The sequence below is a fragment of the Aquarana catesbeiana genome, linkage group LG07, assembly GCF_042186555.1.
Source record: "Aquarana catesbeiana isolate 2022-GZ linkage group LG07, ASM4218655v1, whole genome shotgun sequence".
Lineage (NCBI taxonomy): Eukaryota > Metazoa > Chordata > Amphibia > Anura > Ranidae > Aquarana > Aquarana catesbeiana.
The window spans coordinates 24,208,259-24,221,938 of record NC_133330.1 but is presented as its reverse complement, the minus strand read 5'-3'; the positions used below and the strand labels follow the sequence as shown (position 1 = coordinate 24,221,938).

Genomic DNA, 13,680 nt, shown 5'->3' with positions numbered 1-13,680 from the left:
CCCCCCCTTCCTGATCAGGCCATTTTTTGCGATTCGGCACTGCGTCGCTTTCACTGACAATTGCGCGGTTGTGCCCAAATAAAATTGCATCCTTTTTTTCCCACAAATAGAGCTTTCTTTTGGTCGTATTTGATCACCTCTGTGGTTTTTATTTTTTGCGCTATAAACAAAAAAAGAGCGACAATTTTGAAAAAATAAAACAATATTTTTTATTTTCTGCTATAAAACATACCCAATAAAAAAATGTAAAAAATCTAATTTCTTCATTAGTTTAGGCCAATATGTATTCTGCTACATATTTTTGGTAACAAACATCCCAATAAGGGTATATTGATTGGTTTGTGCAAAAGTTATCAGATCTACAAACTATGGGATATTTTTAAGGAATTTTTATTTTTTTTACTAGTAATGGCGGCAATTTTTAGCGGGACTGCAACATTGCAGTGGACAAATCGGACACCTAACTGACACTTTTGACATTTTTTGGGCACCAGTGACACTAATACAGTGATCAGTGCTTAAAAAATATGCACTATCACTGTACTAATGACACTGGCAGGGAAGGGGTTAACATCAGGGACGATCAAAGAGTTAAGTGTGTTCCCTGGGAGTGCTTTCTAACTGTGGAGGGGGGGGTGTGTGCTTTGACTGGGGGGAAAACAGAGATCTGTGTTTCTGCTTAGCAGAAACACAAGATCTCCATTTCCCCCTCTAGCAGAATGGTGATCTGCCTTGTTTACATAGGTAGACCGCCGTTCTGCCTCTCCTCAGAACGATTAGCGGGTCCCGGCGGACATGGCGTCCCCTGGACCCACTGATTGGGTCCCATGGTGTCTAATCACAGCGGGAGCGGGGCGGCGGCGGCACACACGTGTCCCAGACCCCATGCACGAAATCACGTACAGGTATGTGATTTCGCACAGGAGGGCCGCCCTTTGGCAATATATCTGCGTTAACCTCCATATCACCTTCTATGATGGGGTTCATTTTGTTAATATGGGTTTTTGTGGGTGGAGGGGGGAGGGATGTTGTATTATTGTGGGAGGAGTGCATTGTGGGTGATGGTTTGCATAAAGTCACTAATGTGTTTTTTTCTTTAATTTTTAGGGTGAATGAAGCACAACGGTGGAGGGAGAGTGCAGTCGTATGATGTCTAGGTGGTGTGATTGCATGGTTATTATTGCTACACGGCTAAGTTCACACCTGTGCGGGTGGTTGCCACTGTGGGACCCGCAATTCTTCCTGTAGACCCAACCACCTGTACGTTGAAACGCAGGAAATGCGGGCGGGTACCATTAATCCTAATGGCACACCGCTCCGCCATGGGAGTGGCACTGTACTTGCAGTTCCCGTGTGGGCTGTAATTTAAAAAAATAGTGCAGGGAACTTTTCTCTGTGTTTCACGATTTCAAATGAATGGGCTGCTGTGTCTGCACAAACCGTGGTCCGCACAGCCGCATATCCCGTTACATGCCCAAAAAAATGTCATTGTACACAGGGCATGTCTCGTATGTCCAAGTCCTTCTGCCCTGCTGCCAGGATCCCCCGTTACAGTACATGGCAATTCAGCTCTGATTAATCACAGCAGTATTGCCGAGTACACAGAGTAGGAGCTGTAAGAAAAAAAAAGCAGTCTGGCAATGTTTATCAACAACATTGCTCAGCCATCAATACAGAAAGATACAATGAAACATTGTTTCGTTTTGTAACTTTCTGTTTATTCATCTACAGATCAAAGGGATGAACTTCGATCTACAGATGAAGTTTTTTAACCACTTGCCGACCGCCTTCCGCATATATACTGCGGCAAGGCGGCTCGGCTGTGCAAACCGACCTACCTGTACATCGGTCTGTGCATGTGGTATTGCGGGCGAGCGCTCCTGCGGGTCCGGCCGACTCGATGTCCGCCGGCCACCCAAGATCGCGGTACAGAGAGGCGGAACGGGGAACTGCCTATGTAAACAAGGCGGATCCCCGTTCTGAAAGGAGACAACTCAGAGATCTGCTGTGCCTAGTGATCAGGAACAGCGATCTCTGTGTTGTCCCAGCAAGCCCATCCCCCACACAAACAAGACTTTACAATCACTTTAAGTAATGACAAAATTAACGCAGAATAAACAGGCTCATAGCAGAAATTTGAAAATTGCTGTGGTCCATAAGGGGTGAACAGGTGTGAGAGCTGAAGTGGATATGCGAACCAGGGGTTATTATTGTGTAGAAAGTTTTGTTGTTTATTATTGAATATTTGTCATGAAGAGTTTTAGAGAGTTTTGTTATTATTGATTTTGTTTGTCATTAAAAGTTTGGAAAGTTTTAAGTTTTGTTGTTTGTTATTATTGTTGTTATTGTAATATATATATATATATATATATATATATACACACACACACATATATATATATATATATATACACTGTATATATGTTTTTTTTTTTATACATTTTATAGTAAAGAATAAAAAAAAAAAAAAACCTGAAAAAATTATATAAATTAAATTTGGGTACAGTCTTGCACGACTGCGCAATTTCCAGTTAAAGTAACGCAGCCTTACATTGATAAGTACCAAAACAGAACTGTAGGGCTCTTTATTATATTATATTTAAACCATACAGCTCATCCCTAACCTGGTTTTAGGGTTTTTGACATAACTGATTCATTTAATAAAACGATTATAAAATCATATAATAATAACTTCTCGAAAATAGATAGAAAAAACAGTTAATATATGTTTAAAATTTCAGTTTATATATATAAAAAAATATATATATTCCAACATTTTTGTATAACACATACAAGCATTGAGATATATGTATGTTCTATGTGCAGACTAAATAGCAGAATTTCCATACATAAAATCATGCAGGATCACTTATACAATGTATTCATATTCAGAGTAGAAAGAGCATAAAATATTGACATCTTGGTGATTAAAAATGTTTGCAATGAAAAGAAAAATGGTTAGATTGAATTAATTCAAGCTTAAAGAATATGTAAACCCAGCATTTCATATTCCTGATATGTGCCTGCTGTACCATGTACTTGTATATGAGAAAGTCTCCTGTTCTCTTTGTATTGCTTCCTTTGTGTGAAATCCCCGGGGGTCCTGCCAGTCCCTCTGCTTTCCTATTATAAACTGACCACACTAGGCATGAGAGCACAGTATGGTCAGTTCTCTAGCTGTTCTTGGAACCCAGCCTGCTCTCCTCCAATGAGGAGACTTGTCCTGACACACCTGCCCTGCACAGTCATTCACTGGGCAGCTCGGTGTGCTGCTATTTCTTCCCCCCCCCCCAGCTCTTATGCAGCTGAGAACAGAGGGAATGTGATCACTTATAAAAAGAGAAGAAAGGGTATTTATAATGTTCTTTATATCTATCCAAAATTATTTTGCCTTTCATTTCTATTTTAAACTGAATGGGTTGTTTTACAAGGTGATCGTTTACAATCACTTGAACCTCTCTCACCTTAACACTTAAACTAGACCTGACACCTAAAATTAACCTTTAACTTCCCCCCAACACTTAAAGAGGGAGTCCACCTAAACCGCCCAAAAAAAATAAATATTAAAAGCCAGCAGCTACAAATACTGCAGCTGCTGACTTTTAATAAATGGCCACTTACCTGTCCCAGGGTCCAGCGATGTCGGCAGGCGACGCCGAGAACCCGCTCTGTTCTCGGCAGCTGCCGCCGCCATCCTGCGGCTTCACTTCCCGGTTCCCTACTGTGCATGCGCGAGTCGCGCTGCGCATCGTAACTGGTCCCCGCTATCTCCTGGGAGCTGTGTGTTCCCAGCAGACAGCGCGGTGGGGACGGGAAGAGGCGTAGACTCCCATGGGAATCTATGCCGGAAGTGGGTGCAAATACCTGTCTTAGACAGGTATCTGCACCCCCCTCCCCCCTGAAAGGTGCCAAATGTGACACCGGAGGGGGGAAGGGTTCCGAAAAGCGGAAGTTCCATTTTTGTGTGGAACTCCGCTTTAACCCTCAGGCCTCATTCACACGGGCATAGTACAGCATGCACCCATGTGAGGGCCATGTTTGTCCTATGGGGATGCTCAGGTGGTCTGTGCATTCAATTGCAGGCAGACCCATTCATGTCAAATGGGATGCAGCCGCTGCACAGACAATGCTGCTGCAATGAATAAGACAGCCAAGCGGGTGCACAATTCCGAACACATACAGTGTACTTTTAGAGACGTGCACCCGCACTTGCGCAGCTGTCAAATCAGGAGCAGCAGCTGTGTCTGTTCAACTGCTGTGTCCCAATTGACATGAATGGGACTGCCTGCACGGAACATCCCCCTGTACAGGCAAACACGGCCTTTGCATGGGTGCACTGCATGCTGTTACCTGATGTTGCACCCAGAAAAAGCATGCAGAAAGTGAAAGTCTAAGAAAGCTCTGAATTCCATCTTTCTAAACTTGTTCTAGGTCAGTAACCCAAGTTTTCCTGAAGCCCAAAAAAAAATTTAAAAAAATAGAAAAATCATTGTCCTGTGCTCATTTATGTCTTAAATTGTCCCAGTTTTTTTTTTTGGTAAACTGATGGCAGGAAAAACCACAATGTCTTAGCAAGGCAATAGGTAAGCTCAAAATTAGTAGAAATGTACTGATAAAGAAACTAAAGAAACTATAAAAAAAAGAAGAGCAGTAAGCGCTTCACCTATTATATGCCTTTAGTGTAATAGATAATGTAAAGGGAGCAACACAAGACTAACAATCTTCTAAACCCAAAAAGAAAACATTCATTTTTATCTTTCAAAAAGTGTTTCCCAGTGCTAAATCTGATTTCTAAATGGCTGCATTTGTAAATTTTCAAAACCCAATATAAAGGAATAGTAGTTAAAAAAAGCACTTGTGGGTTTAACTAATCATTTTTCTATATAATTCTTTTCCTTTAAAGAGGAAGTAAACTCTGATGTTTCTTTTTTGTTTTTTTTTTAACTGCAAAGTAAAGGCATAATGTGCTAGTTTGCTTCGCATACTAGCACATTATGTGACACTCACCTGCAAAACGAAGCCCTTGTCGTCCACGCTGAAGGCCGCATCCATCTTCGCCCGTCTTCCTTCCAGGTCGGCAGTCTCCGCGACCAGTACAAACATTAGAGGGAGGTTTACTGGCTCCTCAATACTGGGCACTTTCACCCCCCTCCTGCCCAGGCCAAATTTCAGCTTTCAGCACTGTCACACTTTGAATGACAATTGCGCGGTCATGCTACACTGTAACCATGTGAAATTTGTATCATTTTTATCACACAAATATAGCTTTCTTTTGTTGGTATTTAGTCACTTCTGGGTTTTTTATTTTTTCCTAAAAAAAAAAAAAAGACTGAAAATTTTGAAAGAAAAAAAGTTTTTCTTATGCCGCGTACACATGGGCGGACTTTTTGACCAGACTGGTCCGATGGACCGAGTCCGGCGGACAATCTGACCCTGTGTGGGCTCCATCGGACCTTCAGCGGACTTTTTCGGTCGAAAATCAGACGGACTTTAGATTTGGAACATGTTTCAAATCTTTCCGCCGGACCCAGTTCCTATCGAGAAATCCGTTCGTCTGTATGCTAGTCCGACGGACGAAAACCGACGCTAGGGCAGCTATTGGCTACTGGCTATCAACTTCCTTATTTTAGTCCAGTGTACGTCATCACGTACGAATCCGTCGGACTTTGGTGTGATCGTGTGTAGGCAAGTCCGTTCTTTCGAAAGTCCATCAAAAGTCTGCTGAAAGTCCGTCGGAAAGACCGTTGGACCTTTGATGCCGAAAAGTACGCCCGTTTGTACACGGCATAAGTTTCTGTCAGAAAATTTTGTAAATAAGTAATTTTTCTCCTTCACTGATGGACGATGATGAGGTGGCTATGATAGGCTGCACTTATGGGCACTGATTAGGTGGCACTGATGAGGTGGCACTAATATGCCGCACTTATGGACACTGATAGGTAGCACTTATAGGCAACACTGATGGGTGGCACTGGTGGGCACTGATAGGTGGCACTGATAGGCGGCACTAGTGGGCACTGATAGGCGGCACGGATGGGCATTGATGGGTGGCACGGATGGGCATTGATGGGCTTTATTGCAATCAGGGCACTGATGGTCAGTACCCTGATTACATATCTAGATGTCCTCTGCGAGGAGATACCGCTAATCGGCTCTCCTCGCCACACACTCTGTCAGTATGAGGCGAGGAGCGCTGATTACCGGCATCTCCGTGTTTACATGTGACCGGCTGTGATTGGACACAGCCGATCACATGGTTAAAGAGCTGCGGCCGCGGCTCTTTACAGAGATCGGGGCCGCGCCGTGTCCTAGCAACACGCTGCGCGCCCCCACGGACGTGTAAGAGAGGCCGTTCGGGAACGCCGTCCCAGAACGAGAGCTTCATTTGACGGTGGGCAGGCGGCAAGTGGTTAAGGGGGCGTGGCTGGGGTGTGTCCTATGCCTACATACTTTTGCTAATAGGTGTGAAAGAAAAAAGCTGCGCTATTAGGTATAATACGCTAAGCTGCGACTAAAGGTGTTGTACGACACTAGACAGAAATAGAAAACAAAAAAGTAGTGCTAAGAAGCGCGCCTTTTTTGTTTTCTATTTTTGCTAATAGGTGCCCCTTGTTCCATCTCAAAAAGTTGGGAGTTATGCTATTGTATCCAAAAAAAACCCAGATTGGACTTCGAACATGTCTGCCTTTGTCCAGCTGCATTCCATGGAGGACGGGTGGATTAGTAGTTTACAAAATTAGGAAGAAATTGTTTTATGCTTTCAGTTCAACTCACAGGAAGTGACAAGGACACTGCATTTCTGGCTGGATCAACAGGTGTTTCCTGCATTTGCTAAAAGTGCTCTGAGCCTGAAACATGAAAACGAATGCAGCCACCACATCTGAGGACGGTCAAGTTGCTATTTATTTTATATATTTGTTCTTGGGTTTAAATAGCCTTTATGTTGTCTCGATGTTTTGCGCGCTCTCTTGTTTCGCCGTTTCTGGAACGCGCCAAACAAGACAATCAGAAACGGTGAGCCGGTTGTAAGGTGCGGACTTGGCTCTTCTTAATGAGATCCCCTCGGTTCCTGCTCTGGTGTTGTGTGATATCTGTGGGCCGTCCGTCAAAGCGGAGAGCCCAGAGGTTTTCAGATTAACGTGGCTTCTCATCATGTCTCTATAAGTCGTCACTTCAGAATACGAAGCGGATGTTGCCCGATTCATCCGGGGAACCAGAAGCTGAGGCGCCCTCCCGGGATCATCGTCCAGTCTCCAGAAGTCCGTCTGGTAAGTGCTGGTAAGAGGCCTCTGTCTCTTTAATTCCTCCTCCATTGGCTTCCAATATATAAAGTTGTAGGAGTCCCTATGCTGCAGAAGCTTTTTCTTGCCCATGCCCTTAGTGAAGAAAAAAAAAAAAAAAGACACTTTGTTAACCACTTCAGAAAGGTTTTACCCCCTTCCTGACCAGAGCCCTAAAATTTGGCACTGTGCTGCTTTAACTGGTAATTGCGCGGTCGTGCGACGCTGCATCAAAACAAGATTTGCGTCCTTTTTTTTTCCCCACAAATAGAGATTTCTTTTGGTGGTATTTGATCACCTCTGCGGTTTTTATTTTTTTGAGATAAAAACTAAAAAAAAAAGACCGAAATTTTTTTTTAAAAATTGTATTTTCTACTTTTTGTTATTAAAAAAAAGACAACAAACTCAGTTTTAGTCAAATATTTAGGCCAAAAAGCATTCAGCCATGTCTCGGGTAAAAAAAAAAAAAAAAAAAAAATCCAATAAGCGTATATTTATTGGTTTGCGCAAAAGTTATAGCGTCTACAAACTAGGGTACATTTTCTGGAATTCACGCAGCTTTTAGTTTATGACTGCAGTAATGGCCGGCACTATGGCCAGCTTAGGTATGTAATGAATATGAAAACTACCATAAATGAATTGCAGCTAAGTGCCACATAAACACAACAAAATGAATACTTTCTGATAACGTACAATGATTTTCCCCTTTTAAAAATACACCCCATCATTATATTCTATTTACAGTAAATGAACCACCCATGTGTGAAAGGCCCCCTCTGTTTTAGAAGATAATCACTACAGTAATTATCACCGCTGCTAATAATTTCCATGGAGCAACTCTCCCTTATCAACAGCTCCCTAATTATCGCCATGCCTGGAATCAAAGCCGGCACCTTACAGCATTGTGAGGGAAAAAAGAAATGTAATTGTCGCATGCAGATTTTGGCTTCCGAAAGCCTCTTCTGTTCAGCCTGTGCTTTGAATAAAAAAAATAAAAAGCCTGTGCAAAAAAAAAGGGAGGCTGATCTGCATGTTAAAGGTGAGCAACAAATTAAGACTTTGTCTTTTAAAGGGAAATGTTTGAAATAGAAATACAGGCGCTGAGGACTTGTTTTTCAGGACACAGGCTTGGGGGGAGGGGAGGCTGGTGCTTAAAATCATCAATTGCAGCCACTGTGCCCTCAAATGCTGCCACTGTGCCCATTAAACGTTGCCACTGTGCCCATTAAACGCAGCCACTGTGCCATCAATTGCAGCCACTGTGCCCTCAAACGCTGCCACTGTGCCCTCAAACGCTGCCACTGTGCCCTCAAATGCTGCCACTGTGCCCTCAAATGCTGCCACTGTGCCAAACGATGCCACTGTGCCATCAATTGCAGCCACTGTGCCCTCAAACGCTGCCACTGTGCCATCAAATGCTGTCACTGTGCCATCAAACGCTGCCACTGTGCCATCAAATGCTGTCACTGTGCCATCAAATGCTGCCACTGTGCCCATTACACGCTGCCACTGTGCCATCAAATGCAGCCACTGTGCCAAACGCTGCCACTGTGCCAAACGCTGCCACTGTGTCATGAAACGCTGCCAGTGTGCCCTTAAAATGCTGCCAGTGTGCCCATCATATGCTGCCAGTGTGCCCATCATATGCTGCCAGTGTGCTCATTAAATGCTGCCAGTGTGCCCTTGAATGCCCCCAGTGTGACCCCTGCCCACTTGCCGTCTGCCTGGCACTTACCCTGTCTTGGTGGGGCAGCGGGTGACGGCGACGAGCGGGGTCCTTCGTGTGTCTCCTGCCATCCTCTCCTCCTCATAGGCGTCCAATAGCGGCGCCTGTCGTTTCAGCCAATCAGGTGACAGGTAACAGACCCGAGCACCTGATTGGCGGAGAGGCAGTTTAGTGTTAGGAAAGCGAATATTCATTTGCTTTTCTAACACAGCTGAGTGACCTGCGAGCGCCCAGCATGGCACTTGCAGGTCACCTTTTTTGACGCCCATTAGAGCCTGTGGCTCTAATCAGGTGCTTCAAACCCCCCCCCCCCCTTCGCTGCTGTAATTCAGGTGCCCTGCACCCGAAAAGGGGCCGGGCGCTTGAATAGGGGGTGGCAGCAGCGGCCATGAATAGATTCATGCAATGCATGAATCTGTCTATTGGTGATAGAGGGGGGTGTCAGGAGGGGGCGGCGCCGTAGCGCCCTTAATGCATGGGCCGCCACTGCTCAGGGGACTGTCACCCTCTCCTTGCTACTAGGAACCAGAATGGACTCTGTTGGAACTGCTGACCTACATACTTGTTCCAGGACAGTGACTTAAAAGAGATGTATAGGTTTTTTTTTGTTTGTTTTGCTTTTTAAGAATCATACTTACCTAGGTGGATGTGGCATCTGTACTCCGGCGCCTCTAACACTGAGAACTTGAGCAATCAAACACCGCTGATCGCTCAGTTCTCACAGCTCCCAGAGCAGAGAGATGGTGACTGTTAGTCAGCCGCTCTCTGTTCTCCCCCCTCCCCTCACTCACTGGAGTGCTGAGCTGTGGAGGGGGGGGTGGGAGCAGCTGGCTCAGGCTCTTAGCCACGGAGCCATGTTCCGGTCCAGGCGTGTGGGCGGATCCCGACTCCATTGTCACGAACTTGCCCGAACCTGGACCGGCTCTATGACGTCAACCGACAGCAGGCTTCAGCCCGCTGTCTGCTGAAAACGGGTCACAGGAGTGCAGAACAAACGGCACTCCTGTGATCCACAAGCTTTCCCCGTACTTCTCCTTTAAAGCAGAACTAAAGTTTCCATACTTACCTGTCCAACGGTCCTGCGGCAGCGCTGGCATTTTATTCTGAGTGCCCGTCTTCGGTCCTTTTCATTGGCTGGTGGAGGGTGACGTCACTCCTGCACATGTGCACAAGTGCAGGAGGCCGCCATCCTGGCGCTCGGAGAGCGGCCCAGCACTGTATTTCAGTTTTTTTTCAAATTTTTTACTGTGAACTTGGAAGATTACAAAAGGAAGTTCTGCTCATTTTCCTCCCCCACCCTCTGCTCTCCTATGCCTGTATTGAAGATTTTTTTTTTTTTTTGAGCGGGTACCCCTCCCACTTCCTAGGTGAGTTGAGCAGAAGTTCCTCCAAGCAAACTCCTGGGACACATCACCTGTCCCAAGAGACCGTGGGGGTGATTTACGAAAGCCGTGCTCCATCAGTAGAGGCGCGCAGTGAGACGCAACGCACATTTTCATATTTACGAAAATGGAACACCGGTAACCGAGCGTGAATCCGCCATTTACTATACAGATCTTGGCACACGGGAGAATGCAATCTGTGCGCCACTATGGACATGGCGCACGGCATCTCCAAATCAATATTGACAGAAGATGGAGGTGCCAATATTATGGGGTGATGTGAGGAAGTTTAGTAACAACTACCCAGGTAACAAATATGCCCAAAATAGAATGAGAAAGTAACTTTTTCAGAGAAAGCCTGCTGTGCCCGCAAGTACGTTTAGAACTGCGCGAGATCAATGTAAGCACTGCGCATGCGCAAGCGGCTGTTGCGTTTGTTTACATACGTTTGTTCACTGCACGGCCAAAATCTTAATAAATGTTAAGCAACGTACATGCGAATGTATGGGTTGAACGGGCGCAACTCTAAACTTGACACTTTACTTTTTTTTTTTTTTACGCTGGTTCACCTGTATGTATTTTTTTAAGGAGATTTGCACACAGGTCATGTTAACATGCTACATTGCCAACACGTGACATGCACTTTGTTAAAATTATGTAAAAAGACTCTCCCTCCTCTAGCTCCTCCTAAAAGGGCATTTAACCCCTTCCCCTCTAATGAATATGATTTCCTTGGGCTAGCTTTTGCTTTTAAAGGGGAACTCCACACTCTATTCTCCAATGCTCTTGTCTCCCCCCTCTAACCCCTTGGATTTCCATGGGCTAACTTTTGCTTTTAAAGGAGAACTCCACACTCCACTCTATTCTCCAAAGGCTGTGAGCTGCCTTCACCAATCCAAACCACATCCTTTTTCAGAGCATACAACAGGGCCAGCTAGGAAAGGGGCGAGGAGAGCGATCGCCCAACCTCCTCCTGAACTATACAAGGCCACATGCACTCAACATAGCTGGCTGTCTTTAGGGCATGTTGGGCTCAACCCAATACCAACCACAAAGTACCTTGTACCCACTAGTTTAAAGGGGTTTTCCACATTCCATAAAGCCCCCTGTCTGCAGCCCCCCACAACCCCAGCCTAGGGTTGTGTAGAAGAGGCCCTTGTCCCCCTGAATATGGGAACAAGGTGGTTTACTTTTGGGGTGCCCCAGCCCCTCCTGCCCCCAAGCATCCACCCCCCTTTCATGGGCTGGCCTGCTGTGTGTTTGGCTATGGGGTTTGTTAGTGTTTGGGAGGGGCACAATATTTTTTTTCGTTTGGGGTTGTATTTTTCACATTTCACATTTTTTTCATCTCAATTAATTTTGGACAGGGGTTTGGCTTATTTTGTGCTAGCTGCATTTGTGTTGGTTTGGGCATGCTCAGGGACTTTGTTTTTTTTATGGTGCTTTTTGTGTGTGAACAGCCTTTGGATTTTTCTGGGCATGCTCAGAGTGTGTGTTTTTTGAGTTAGTAATTTAAGGACATCCTTAACAGGTGTACTCACTTTGAAGTTCTGTCTCTACATTGGGTCAACTTGCATAGGCGCAGTCCTTTTAACGCCTGTTAATTTACTCTGCAAAATGGTCAGACCTCAAAACCATATTCTGTTAGTTCCTCAAATTAACATACATGTGTTTTTTGCTTTTCCTTGTTCTTTTCCAAGTCCTGTTTTGTTTACCAATAAAATTTGTAGCAAATTTTTAGGTTTTTTTGTGTTTTGGTAATAATTTGTTTTGCAGATGCATGCTCAATTCAAGTAATGCATTTTACACTCTCTTCCCTCAACCCCAATAAGTTTCATGCAACAGATTTCCCAGCTGCAGCTTAACTAGGCTGATTGGCATGGCAAAACAAAAAGGTGTGATTTGTCGAAAAGCTACTTTCCTGATGCCTTCATGGTAGCATATGCACAGAGCATGCGTATGCTGCCATGGATATGAACCAGGAAAGGAAAATTACAGAGAGGTAAGTATTCAATTTTCCATTTTAGCGCATTGGTTCTCAGCCTCAGTCCTCAAGTACCCCAACAGGACATGTTTTGGGAATTTATCTTAGCTAAATAGCTGTTCAAAATACCAAGCCATTGACTGGGATTTAAAGCACCTGTGCAAGATGAAGGAAAACCTGCAAACATGGCCTGTTGGGGGCACTTGAGGACAGGGTTGAGAACCACTGATTTTGAGCACTGAGCTAAAATCTAGCTCAAGACAATCCTATTCTAATTGGGGGCATTTGATGGAAACCAAGTGAGTGTTAGAACCCCTGCTTGTGTTTTTTAGGTTGGGCTTTGTGTCCCTTTTCGGAAAATTGGCTTCACTTCCTGTCACATAGCCAAACAGGAAGTGAGGGTAAAACCCTACCAATGTCTTTCCTTGGGGACACACAGGTCAATCTAACTAGTGTTTCCATTAGGCAAATTGCACCTGTCTAACAAATCAAGTGTTGCTTTGCTGTGACTAACTACTCAAGTGCCACAGCCTAGCCATCTTCCCCTCTGACGTCATTGAGAGCCTAGTTGCCTCTTCCAGGTTGCTGCAGCCAGCCCCCTAAAGACATGCATTATGCCCACCCACTGGTTGCACTGAGTCCCTGCTTCTGAGCCTCCTGGAATATATCCTGGGGCTATCCCAGTAGGGTGCGGAAGCAGGGACATGTCATTTTCACCTAAGTGAGATTGGCGGTGGGAGGTGGGGCTTTAGCAAAACATTTTTTTTTATGTAAATAAACAGAAATACCTAGTACTTTCAGGTATGGGGGACTAACTCCCCTTCCACCCACATGACAACTCTGGAGCCCAGTGATTGGTCCAGCACTGTCACATAAGTCCTAACTCTGTGTAAGGCTGTAAGTTTATAGAAGGCTTCCTCTTTTCGGTTCTGGTGGCAGAACAAAGCAGCAGAGGAGCAAAGAGAATGTAAGTATATGCTGCTAAGCATAGGCGTGTGCAGGGGGGCGGCAGGTGTGCCTGGGCAAACCCTAATCACTATGTGCATTGCCAATTCCTCTTACTTCCCGGGCTTCCCCCCCCTTGTTGCCCCCACCCTGCAGTGCTTCTGGCTTCCCTCCTCTTCTCTCCCCCCCAGCTACTGCGGGGGGGATGTTTCAGGATGAAGAGGCGGAGAAGGGGCTGGTAAATAGTTCCTTTTCTGAATAAACACAGTGAACACACTCGCTCACTGTGTCCATTCATAACTGAAGTATAGAAAATTGTGTTTACTATGGTTCAGTTTGTGAATAAACAGGAAGCCACTCAGC

General features: G+C 45.1%; 1 protein-coding gene across 1 annotated transcript in view; it reads right to left on the bottom strand.

Moving 5' to 3' along the window:
- Positions 1-2,724: 2,724 nt before the first annotated feature.
- Positions 2,725-13,680, bottom strand: part of CIMIP7 (ciliary microtubule inner protein 7) — a 57,971-nt gene continuing 47,015 nt past the window's right edge. Inside the window, exon 4 of the mRNA XM_073591785.1 lies at positions 2,725-7,376. Coding sequence (XP_073447886.1) covers positions 6,939-7,376 — 438 coding nt within the window. The 3' untranslated portion in view covers positions 2,725-6,938. The remainder of the gene's footprint in view (positions 7,377-13,680) is intronic.